The sequence below is a fragment of the Phacochoerus africanus genome, chromosome 9 (assembly GCF_016906955.1).
Source record: "Phacochoerus africanus isolate WHEZ1 chromosome 9, ROS_Pafr_v1, whole genome shotgun sequence".
Lineage (NCBI taxonomy): Eukaryota > Metazoa > Chordata > Mammalia > Artiodactyla > Suidae > Phacochoerus > Phacochoerus africanus.
Window position 1 is genome coordinate 24673708 of NC_062552.1, and position 12246 is coordinate 24685953.

General features: G+C 55.6%; 1 protein-coding gene across 1 annotated transcript; it reads right to left on the reverse strand.

Moving 5' to 3' along the window:
* Positions 1-381: 381 nt before the first annotated feature.
* On the reverse strand, positions 382-12064 carry BAG6 (BAG cochaperone 6). The gene is given in 27 exon segments (XM_047794936.1): positions 382-570; positions 866-1012; positions 1534-1641; positions 1726-1869; positions 1979-2038; positions 2138-2284; positions 2430-2554; positions 2646-2748; positions 2876-2929; positions 3122-3291; positions 3449-3746; positions 4296-4579; positions 4789-4876; positions 4986-5098; positions 5225-5332; positions 5441-5518; positions 5871-6078; positions 6080-6124; positions 6333-6530; positions 6980-7109; positions 7922-8160; positions 9040-9114; positions 9278-9331; positions 9571-9767; positions 9884-10001; positions 11324-11444; positions 12034-12064. Coding segments are annotated over 26 exon segments (3495 nt in total). The 5' UTR covers positions 11432-11444; positions 12034-12064; the 3' UTR covers positions 382-474.
* Between the last annotated feature and the right edge of the window lie 182 nt (positions 12065-12246).

Below are 12246 nucleotides of genomic sequence, written 5' to 3' on the forward strand. Positions count from 1 at the left end.
TGGCAACTGCACCTGAAAGGGAGTAACATGAAGAATCTGCAGCCACATGTGACTGTGGTCCTGTCCACAAACAGGAAGTGCCTTTATAGCTGTCACAGACCCAGTGTTCAAGCTATTTAGGTTTGCAGCTGCTTAGAAATTGTTTTTACCGAGCCTGAAAGCATGCAGGTGCAGTAGGTTTCTTTCACTTACATGCAAAACGGTTTTGCACAAGTGTTCCTTGAAAATGGACTACCTCAAAACAGGCTTGTACAGTTTAGAGTTGTGCTGCACAAAAGGTAAAAAAACTGTATATCTGCTCATGGTGAGATGTTAAAAGCTGTTTAGTGCAGCTGGGTCCTTGGGAATTACTACTTAATGAAAACAAATTTAGAGACAAAAGAGCCAGGAAAATCTGACTTTTTATTTCTTAAATACTGTGAAGGAAGAAGGGGGTAATGGTCCCCTGATGATGGAGGGCCATGGAGCAAAGAACTAGGGATCTTCAGCAAAGGCCCTGTGGGCATTAGGGAAGCGCTGGGGACTGTAGTTGGGGTCTTCCTGCAGTCGCTTTTGTATATCAGCTCGGAGCTAGAGAGAGAGAGAGAGAGAGAGCAAAGCAGGTTGGAGGGGTACTGGCCAAGCCCTAGAATCCCAGCAAGCACACAAAGCCACCCCTCAGGAGCTAACACGTCCCCACCAGTGCCACACTGTCCGGTAGCCCAATGTGGTGTCACTGAGCCTTCCAGATGCCACTAGGAGAAAGCACTTTAAAACCATCAAGTGGCAGCCCCGGACTGGCCGCCTCTGAAGGGATCCAGAGGGACCGACCCTAGCCCGACCCCTCCCACTAGACCATCCCTATGCTGCTTCAAGGTGGGGGCACCTGCTGCCTGTAGCTCTCCTGAACCTCTGGTGCCTCCAGGTCCCGGCTCAGGCTCTCGGGGCTCGTCAGGGGCCGAGCTCCGGCTGCCTTAGCTGCACGGCTCACGGCCTCTGAGAGAAGCAGCTGGGGGCCCTCACCCTGCATCGTCTGGGGGACAGGGGGTTGAGAGGGAAAAGAGGATCAACGTCAGATCCAATGCCACCACCCAGCTCACCCTTTCCATGAGTCAACCACTGAGTCTCCATGCTAGCGGAGAGAAGGGAAATAATCCACATGCAGGTGGGACAACAGAAATGCCTTCCTAAGTTTGTTTTGGCTCTGGCCAAAACCAGCATTTGAACGTGCTGGACTTGGTCTTCGGAAAAAAGAGGGGCAAGATGGGGCAAGCCATCCAGCATTCGCAGCCAGCTAGTCCACAAGAGGAAGCCCACCTTAAGGAAGACGGGCCCTGGTCACCCGGGGATTCAGCAACAGAGGGACGACAGGACTGCTCATGCCAAGGTGTGGCGCAACAACAGGGAGCAAGTCTGAGTCCCAGAAACGTCTCCTCGTCAATTAAATGAGGGGACTGAACTAGGAAGAATTCTTGCCAGCTCGAATTAGTTTGATTCTAAGCACAACATGGGAATTCGGATAAAGAGGGCTCCTCAGGGAAGAGGCAAACCAACCTTGCGTCTCTTGGCAGGCATACCACTGAGGTAGGCATCGCTCAGGGGGGGCTGCGGTTTCACCTTCCGCTGGCTCTGAATGTCCTGCTGGATAATAGGGACCCATTCCTGGGGAGGAAAAGACGACGAGAAAGTAGCAATTCCCACAATTTTCAGCTGCCTCCACCCACCGGATCACCGCCTGACACTCACTGGGGGGACTGCAGCCGCCCAAGGTTCTGTCTCGGCTGCAGCTCCATCCTGTTCGTCTCGGGAGCCCCCCTCAGGAGCAGGAGGTGGACCTCGGGACATGGCCTCTTCTGCTGTTGTTCCGGGGGCTGGGGAAGCGTTCTCCCGCTGGGAGTCAGACAGCAGGGAGATCCAGGCTTCAGAATGCTCGGCCTCCAGCCCTTCCGCCCCAGCCCTCCACGCCACGTTATCTGGCTCCTCAGGCTCTCCCTGGTACCTGAGGCTCAGGGGAAGTTCTCTCTGATCCCTGCACTTCCATTGGCTCCTCAGGAAGTGGCTGTGGAAGTAGACAGAAAAGGGAACAACCCAAAAGGCCCTCTCAGATCTCGCCAGTTCCCCCAAGCCCCCTGACCCCAGAGCCCATCAGGTCCCTTACCTGGGGGGGATCACCAACCCTGCGGACGTATCTGAGGATGGCATCGGGCCCTACAGGCATGTGCTCCAGTACCACCTGAAGCCTCAGTCCCATCATAGTCGTCAGCCAGCTCACCAAGGACGGATTCACTCCACGAGACATGCGACGCTGTGGGCCACAAAGCAGACTTGAACACAAAACCCTCAACCAGCTCTTGAAAGGGATCAAGGCAGTTTGGAGGGGAAAAAATGAAAACTGTAGGAACCCAAAGAGAAAGGAAACCCGAGGAAACAGAAGGCTGGGTGATACTTACAATTCGGCCATTGATAACAGCAGCAAGCTCCATCTGCTGTCCCCCCAAGCAGTGCAGGTTCAGAGCCAGGCATTCAAACAGGCCCTGGTTACACAACTCCAGCAAACGGGCGCCAAACCCACTGTCTGCGGTAAGACATTAAGGAAGGAATGCTGGCACCGGACAGCCCTGCACATCCAACATGCCCACCTCACCCTGGGCGAGCCAGTCCCTGACCTGTGCAGTGCATCACGTGAGCAGCAATGCTATTAAATTGCTCTTGGAGAAATTCCAGGTTTGTTCGGATGATATCCACACCTGGCTGAACTTGCACCAAAGACTGACAGACAAGACACACAGAGACCCCCAAATTAGAAACCCTGAGAGACTGGGAGGCATGGAGGAAACAGCTGGAATAGCAGCTAGGCTGACCAGAGCCCAGGAAGGGATGGGAAAGGGTTACTCACAAAACTCTCCCGCACGTATTCCTCCAGCCCTGTGATCAACGTGTGGGTTGCCGTCTATTATGGAGGAAAGAGCATAGGTTTAGAACGAAGCCCCACCCCTCGAGACCGTGCCCCCCCATCCCCCCACTGCAAGCCCAGGGCCTGGGCTTTGGCTGGGGCAGCGGTAGCTTCAGGCCACAGATAAAGTTAGGAAGACGGAACTGAAGGTGAGGAGAAGGACAGCTCTGGGCCCAAGGCTTCATTTACCCGGATGTTACCAGGTGTGGGCTCCTGGCCGCCCAGGTAGTGCTGGTGGAAGAAGGATCGCAGCTGGGGCTGGAGCCGCTGCAGTGGCTGGAAATGCCCATGGAGAAGCATCACCACGTCCACCATGGAAAAGTTCTGGCACAGAAGAGAGAGCAGGGCCCCAAAGAATCCTAGGGACAGGGGCAGAAGTTAGCCGTGACCTTTACCACCCGGCCAACCCGCCAGCCCATCGGCCCCATCCCGCCTTGGAAATACCCGAACAAACACCATCTACCTTCCCCTGGCTGCCCCTCCCCAGAGAAGACCAAGGCACCCCCGTCTGCTCACCGAGGGCCCCATCAGCCCCAGGCTCGAAGATGTTGCTGGATCCACTAAGGCGTTGTATGAAAGCAGCGATACTCTCACTGCTGCCAGCCCGAGCCCCCAGGGAGCCCAGCAGGGAGCTGAGCACACCCTGCACCACCGAGGTAAAAAACTCCAGTGGCAGGCTCTCCGGACCCAGGCCACCGGGACTCCCTGCACCACCAGGAGGGGACCCTGGTGGAGGCGCCGTCTGCTGTTCTGGGGCTGGAGGTGGGGGCGGGGGTGGAGGTGGCGGAGCGGGTGGAGCGGCCGTTTGGGTTGCCTGGCCAACAGAAAAGGAACAAAGAACAGAAGATAAGTGAGAATGGGCACAAGGACACAAAATGGCATCAGGAAGGCACAACGGGGTCTGGAAGATGGGGAGCTCTACTCCAGTCTTTGCGCCTCCAGAACAGTCAGAACAGGCCAGATCAAAAAGCATGACACGTGACTATGCTTCTCTAAGCCTCCCTCTCCTCATCTCCAAAGCACAGGGTTCTGGGATTTCCCGTCGTGGCAGAGCAGAAACGAATTCTACTGGCACCCATGAGGACGCGGGTTCGATCCCTGGCCTTGCTCAGTGGGTTAAGGGTCTGGCGTTGCCGTGAACTGCGGTGTAGGCCGGCAGCTGCAGCTCCAATTTGGCCCCTAGCCTGGGAAGCTCCATATGCCACAGATGCGGCCTTAAAAAGCACACAAGTAAATAAAACAGAGGGTTCTGCATCAGTAAGTTCCCGGGTTCCTTCCCAGTGGTGATATAATGGCAAGAGGACAACAGTGCACAGATGGGCTCAGGAAGAGGAAGGGTGAGGTGAGGACGCCAGCCACTCACCTGCAAGAAGTCAGTCATGCCCTGGAGAAAGGCAGGGACACCAGGCATCGCCACGGTGATGGTGGGAGAAGTCATGCCAGGCCCTCCAGCCCCCGGCCCTGCAGGCCCCAGCAGGTTGCCCAGGAGCTGAGAGAACTGAAGATCAGAGGCAGAGGGCTGAGGGGGCGGAGGCTGGGCCGGCCCCCCGGGGGCAGGGCCAGCTGTTGTGGCTGTGTTGGTGGTGCCGGCACTGGCTGACGCGGTGGCAGGGGCTGGAGGCGGAGCCATTCCTGGGGTCCCCTGAGCTGTTGGGACCAAGAGAAAGCTGAAAACTAAAGAACAGGACACCCCAGCAGCTCCATCCTGGTCTTCCCGGGAGGAACACCAAGGACAGAGGAACGTGGTGAGAACTGGGAAGGCGCCAGAGAGACCAGGGAGGGAGCGTGGACTTCAGAGCTGTGGAAATTTCTGCCCTTCGCCATTACATTGCCGCTGGGTAAGAACGAGGACTCACCCACAAGCACAGGCTGCATGAGAAGCTGCCCCACGAGGCCGCTCACCATCTGGGCTAAAGAGGCGTTGGTGCCTAGACCAGCGCCCGGCTGAAGGAGAGAAGGGCAGCTTTCAGTCTTGGCCTCTCCATGCACCACCCACCGCACGGGATTTGCCGTCCACCCTCTTCCCCGTCAGAACTCCCCCAACCCTACTCACCAGAGCCCCCGAGACTGGGGGCCCCCCAGGATGGGAAGGCCGAGCCTGCGGAGGGGTGGGCCGGGCAATCACCACCCGGGTCGGAGCTGTCGGGAAGCCTGGCACCTGCTGTCCTGTGGGTGGCAGAGGGGAGAGACTGAAGAGAGCTGAGGACCGCACCCTTGCCCGCCAGCCGACGATGCCCACCATGGTGGACCAGGCCCCACCTCCCAGGCTTCCCCTTTCAGGTCATTCATTACCTGCGGCCGCAGAGGCAACAGCTGCCACCATGGCCTGATGAGTGATCTGGTGGGCGACGGCGTGCATGAACTCAGGGGGCAGGGAGGGCAGCTGGATGAGGGTGGAGCCTGGGGGGCGGGTCTGATGTAACCTTGAACCTGGACCCCCTTCAACCCACCCACTTGGCCCTACCCCTCTCTGCCCGGAGCTCAGCCTGCTCTGATGCCCTCTCTTACCCAGGGTCTGGCCATGACCAGGAGGTCCTAGGGGGCCAGTGGGGGCGCTCGGAACTCCACCGGGCTGTGTGCCAGAATCTGGGAGGGAGACAGAGAGAGTGACCCTGAGAGAGGCGAGGCCAGGGCCTAACTGAATCCTCCTGAGACCAGAGAGCTTCAGGCCTCCACTCCCCCGACCAGAAAGCCTGCCTTTCGCTCCATCCAGACAGGGAGGAGGCGCTCCCTTCGCCACGTAGACAGCTCTTCAAGGACCAGCAGTTCTTCCTGCCCCTCCCCATGCACGCCAACTGCAAGAGCTGTGGCTGGTCCCTCTGCAGCCACCACCCGCCCTGGCCTCTTCCTTCCCCACCCCGGCTCCCTTGCACCTCAGCACCTAGCCCGCCTCCCCCATCACACTGCTCCTCTCCGCCAGCGACAGTTCCTAACTCACCTTGTATGTTCATGTGCATCATGACCACGGGTTCCACGCTCTGGTGGGAAATCCGGATGACCCTCGGGTGGCTGGCGGCCGGGGGGGGAGCTGGCCCTGGTGGGGGAGCCCCCTCGGTTGAAGATTCGACGGTGGTAGAAGAGGGAGCAAGGGACGAGGCCTGCCCAGGACCAGGGGGAGGTGCCTCCGCGTTGGGAGTTGGGGGGGGGCCGAGTCCCATTCCCCGTCATGGTCACAGTGGTCCCCACGTTGATCTGGAGGACACGGAGAGATGGGGCAGAAGTGAGAAAAACACCAGAGCCTAACTTGGGAGCACCCAACGCTCGACTCCTAAAGCCTCCTCCCTCCCACGACACCCCATGTTTCCCAAGTCTGCTCCCCTTCTAAACTCCTTCAAGCCGGACAGCTGCCCTGGGTCATCCCACCAATAGCCCTCCTCTCCCTCAGGCTCCCGTGACCCACCTGGATGGGGATGGCTGCCTGCTGGAGCACCATGGGGGTGGTGTAGTGAGACATGGGCCGGACCACATGCAGGTGCCGAGGCGGCGCACAGGCCAGGTTGCAGCGCAGGTCAGACAGCGCCACAAAGGTGTTGCCCAGCAGCCGCAGGCTCTCCCCCACCAAGTTGATCAAGCGCTGGTCCTCTTCGCGGCCCTCTTGCTGTGTTCCCCGGGGGCCAAACACAGAAAGGCAGAAAGCATCAGGCTGGACTCCACCTCGCTAAGAAAAACCCCATCTTCTCAAGACCGTCATGTCTTCTCCACCTGCTGGTACAGCCTCGGGAGATTCTATACAGACCGAGTCTTTGCAAGTAAACTCTATTCTGTGCCTGTAATTCCCTATTAAAGTCAGTCCCATAATGAATCAGTAAGTCATCGTCTGCTAACCGCCCTTACTTTATAAAAAACTTCCTAAGTGACTCACTTAGGGGATCAAGTGAGCTACCATCAAGAGCATCACGCTGTCAGGCAGGAGAAGAGCACTAACTTATCTCCACACCTAGACAAAAACTGTTCTGTCAAAGACACTGTCTTTGAGGGAGGAAGGGGCGATGTGCACCCCACTCTGCTCCATCTGGGGAGCACAGCGCGGGGCGGGGGGGTCCTCACATTGTTGTTGTAGTCTGTGGTGGCAGCGGCGCCCAGAACCTCATAGTAGCGCTGCAGGAAGGGCTGGAGGCGGCTCTCAAGCCGCTGGAGCTCCTGAAGCACCTCGACGTACTCCGCAGGGGAAGGGTGGCTGTGGGTAACCCCCAAGAGGCGGGGAGCCAGGGCTCCGCTCAGATTCCCAACCTCACCACATCTGCCCTCTCTTTTCCCAGCCTCCCAGGCTCCTGGCCCAATCCGTCCCCAAACCAGCAGAGCCTCTGCTCTTTAACCCCACCCAGGGAAGACGGGGAGAAGAACATAAACTACCGCCAGCCCATGCACCCCACAACCTGCACCCATGACAGCAAAAAGACGAACTCTAATGAACAGACAGGGCCGGTGTGAACCCAGGGGAGAGAATCTTAATCGGGCTCAGGAAGCCCCATTCGGAAGTCCCTGCCCCAGGGAGAGCAGTGCTCCTGGCTCAGCAGCCAGTCCTAACCTCGTTCACCTCCTCTGGAGCCCCTCCCTGCCCTCAACACTCATCTACAAGGAAAGCCTCCAAGCAACACTTTCTTTTTTTTTTTTTTTTTTGTCTTTTGTTGTTGTTGTTGTTGCTATTTCTTGGGCCGCTCCCGCGGCATATGGAGGTTCCCAGGCTAGGGGTCCAATCGGAGCTGTAGCCACCGGCCTACACCAGAGCCACAGCAACGCGGGATCCGAGCCGCATCTGCAACCTACACCACAGCTCATGGCAACGCCGGATCGTTAACCCACTGAGCAAGGGCAGGGACCGAACCCGCAACCTCATGGTTCCTAGTCGGATTCGCTAACCACTGCGCCACGACGGGAACTCCAGCCAAGCAACACTTTCTCTCCCACCAGACCTTCCCCAGACCTCATGGGTCACTCAGCATCCCCACCCAACGCCCACCCCAAGGGCCCCCCACTGCAGGCTCTCACTTGGGTGCATTTGTCTCTGGCGCAGGTGTTGGGCCCGCTGGGGCTGGGCCAGAAGGACTGAGCCCCGGGCTCTGGGCAGAGGCCCGCTCCTCCACTTCTTCTGCCGCCATGGGCTCCCGGGGAGGCACTTCGCTTTCGACGGATTCTGATGTTTGAGAACTCAAGGCTACCGGCTCCGGGGCGACAGTTGGCGTCTGCGGGGGTGGCTGACTGTGCTGTGCTTGGGACCCCCCGCGGCACTGAAGGTTAGGGGAGAGTCAGGACAAGGACACCCAAGACAGAATGAGACCGTGGCAGAGGGTTACTCAGGTCAAAGCAGATGGAGTGGAGAAATTGCACTGACTAGCTAGGATCCCTGAAGCCAGAGCTCTACACCTGTCTGACTGACTCCCCAGTGACAAGTGTAAGACACAGACAGACTAGGCATGTGATAAATATCTGTATTGCTCATAAACAAGTTGCTAACAAAAAGCAGCAGTGGTGTTTCCTAACCTCCACGAGGAGAAGGCATCACTGGTTGCAGGCACAACACAAACTAATAAAGTTAGGCTATCCCAGTGTCAAATATGATGATTTACAAACACAAAAGCATAGAATCTTTTTTTTTTGGTCTTTTTGCCATTTCTTGGGCTGCTCCCGTGGCATATGGAGGTTCCCAGGCTAGGGGTTGAATCGGAGCTGTAGCCGCCGGCTTACACCAGAGCCACAGCAACACAGGATCCGAGCTGCGTCTGCAACCTACACCACAGCTCACGGCAACAACGGATCCTTAACCCATTGAGCAAGGCCATGGATCGAACCCACAACCTCATGGTTCCTAGTTGGATTCGTTAACCACTGAGCCACGACAGGAACTCCAAAAGCATGGAATCTTTAATTGAAAAGAGCTGCTGTGAAAGTCCTCTGACGACTCTGCAACAAATGATCCAGATACCAGGCACTTAAAAGGATCAGCAGAATCGAGACAGCCTCGAAAAAATACTTTTTCTGCCCGAGAGAATGAAGGTCACAGAGAAGAGATTCGATTAGGAAGTGAGGGCCAGTCACGCCCTCATCCCTAGGCTAAGAGAAAAGGCTGGGCGGCTGGGGGAGACAGACAGAAAGCCTTGCCCGCTTACCTCCATCCGGGACAGTAAGGTCTGTATGTCCCTGATCATGTGCTGAGCCATCACCAGCCGGACTCGGGGCTCACTCTACCACAAGAGACGAAAAATCAGGGCAGATCTGAGATAAAGCCATGAGCTCCACTGCCTATTAAACCAGGTCCCAGCTATCTCCTCAGCCAGACCCCCCCACCCACCTCATGGCCTCCTTCTCCCAGATCCCCTTCCCTGACCCTCCCAGGCCCCATGATACCTGAATCGGGGCCTGTTCCATGTTGATGTGAACATCCACAGCAGAGCCGTCACTCTGGGGAAAGGGTAAGGGAAGTTGCTCTGGGAGAAGCCAAATACTAAGGCCCCCACACTTCCAACTGCTTCTCTGGAGCCCACCCCCTATCTCCTCACAGACAGAGGCCATTATCAGACCACAGGGTCTTCCAAACCCCCTCCAGAGACAGACACACCTGTCTTAGGAGCTCTTGGCTGCTACCACAACCAAAACTACCCTCCCTCACAAAAACCCTCCCGTGTGGAACACAAGCTTACCGGAAGATTGAAGGTTCCAACCATGACATAGCTGTTGGCATTCCGGTCATGCACGGAGGCTCCAGGCCCCCGAGTACCAGGTGGGGGTCCCCCACCATGGGTGGCTGAGGCAGACCCTGTTCCAGAAGATGCCCCTGAAGGGAGCTGAGTCTGGGGAGGAGCCCGTTCCACAAGGTGGATAACTTTTCCTCCAACATCTGCAGAAAAACAAACAAGATACACACAAAAACATATGATCAGGTAAACCCATGGCCTCAGCACATCACTCTGGACAGCAGCCTCATCCTCTGAACTGCCTCCCCCGCCCCCTTACTGTATTCCTGGAGCTTCTTATCATCCTGCAGAACACGGCCCTGGTAGATAAGCCGTTGTTTCTCAGAAGGGATGCTGACAGAGGCAGCAATGTGCTCCTTAAACTCCTTTACATTCATCTATAAGGAAGAGGAAACATGAATAAGAATCAGGGAATGGAAAAAAAAGGACGGAGGAGGGACAACTGACCTGAGAGGGGTAAAAACCATCCCATCATCAAATCACTACCAATCTGTTTTTTTTTTTTAATTTTCTTCATCTTTTTTTTTTTTCCTTTTAGGACCGCACTCGCAGCATATGGAAGTTCCCAGGTTAGGGGTGGCATCGGAGTTGCAGCTTCTGGCCACAGCCACAGCCACAGCTCACGGCAACGGCAACACCAGATCCTTAACCCACTGAGCCAGGCCAGGGATTGAACCCTCATCCTCATGGATACTAGTCTGGTTCATAGGCTGCTGAGCCACAACGGGAACTCCCAATTTGTCTTAATTGTGAGGTAATCATTGTGCAAAGCCCTGAACTAAGGCAACATTTGTCAAAACACAGACATTAAACATATAAAACTCCAGGTTATGGGCCTAAGAGAAAAATTACAGGGCTGATAAAGAGAAAAGCCCATGGACATTCCCTTCTGTCCTTGACTTCCAAAAGAATGTCTGTCTAAAGATACCAGTGACCCCCTCCTCAAACACAAAATGATACAACTCTGTACTCTCAAAGATAAAACAATGACAAAGACACTGTGGTGAAGAATCTAGTTAAGGAAAGAAGGCTCAAGCAAGAAAAAAGAAAAAGGAGCAAAATGGAAAAACATTTTTCCTAACTAGACAACTAACTTCACTTGGGAAGTACCAAACTATTTACATACCCAATCACAAAAGCCTATAGAGTTTCCCTAAATACATGTTTTAAAACTATGGGTCAACCCCCTCATGATCTTTTCTACAACTATTAGAGAAGTAATGCCACAGACAGCTGTGTTCATGACATCAAACTCAAAAGATTCAAATTACATCATAAATATCAGTAATTCCACTCAACATTCTATTAGGACTCCACCTGCATTAAAGGACCCCACTTCTATTCTTTAAAAACACAGTACAGGCCTTGCGAATTTTTCTTCTTAAGACACACTTGCATTTTAGGTTCTGTTCAAAGGATAGGAACCATGTCTGTCCCTTTGAGCTGGGGTTCACTCATGATGCTGGCAGAGATTCCTCCTTCCTTCTTTCCTTCTACACTGAGTTTTACTGAGGTAAAAGGAAGCAGAAGAAAATCTGCCTCACACAACAGAAAGCATACACCAAACGTTCTGGCTACAATATTAACAAAAAAAATCAATGAAAGAAAATCAGAAGACCAGAAGATAAGACTCTTCTCTCAGAAAAAGGAACCTACAAAAAGAGTTAATAGGTGTCTTCCAGAAGTACTGGGGTCTCACCTGGGCCCCCACAATAAAGGTCCGGGTCTGAGAGTCCAGGGTCTTCACCAGCACCTCCAGGCTTTCAGGCTCTTCCATAGTGGTACTGGTACTATCATTGGGCTCCATGGCCGACAGCTCTCTAAGGAAGAATGGAGGGAGGGAGGCCCGCTGTCGCCCAGAGCAGATTTTTATATACCCGGAAGCCACCCCGGCCAGAGACTCCGCCCCCACACCTGAAGAGTTTCTCTCACACAAGCACACACTCTCACACCCGCCCCCAGCCCCTTTCTGATTCCGGGGCACAGAGAGAGAAACACAAAGGGCAAGAGATCGACGGCACAGGGAGGTGGAGGACGGGAGGTGGGAGGGGCTCCACGATGCCAATCACAATAAAGGAGGGCCAGTCTGGCTAGGAAACAGGGAAGGAAACACAGGACCAGTGTCATCACCGGTCGCGATAGGATAAGGGCCCGAGAAGTCGTCAAACCCCGGGACAACGCGAGAGCGAGGGTCGCGCCACTCTGCGGAGAAAGTGGTTTCGCGCACGCGCGCCACGCCACGCCCGTCGAACCCGCTTAAGTCACGACGGACTCGAGATGATGGACACTCACAGGGGGCCAGAACTGCTAGCTGACTGCCCCCCTCTTCTACCGTCCCTCGGTGCTCTAGCAGAGCGGCGCAACCAACACACACACACACACACACACACACCACACACACCCACTCACACTCCTCCACCCGCGGCTCCGCCCCCGACTTCCCCACGGTACCGTCACTTCCGGTCTCCCCCAACCTGCCACCGACGGTCACTTCCGTTTCCCCGACAGTATTTGGGGATCTCGAGGCGGTACTTCCGGCTCCCCCAGGTCCCCAAGCTTTACTTTTGTAGGGCACGAAGATTAAGTTATCAGCCCCAAACTGAGTTCCTGGGGGCGAGACGG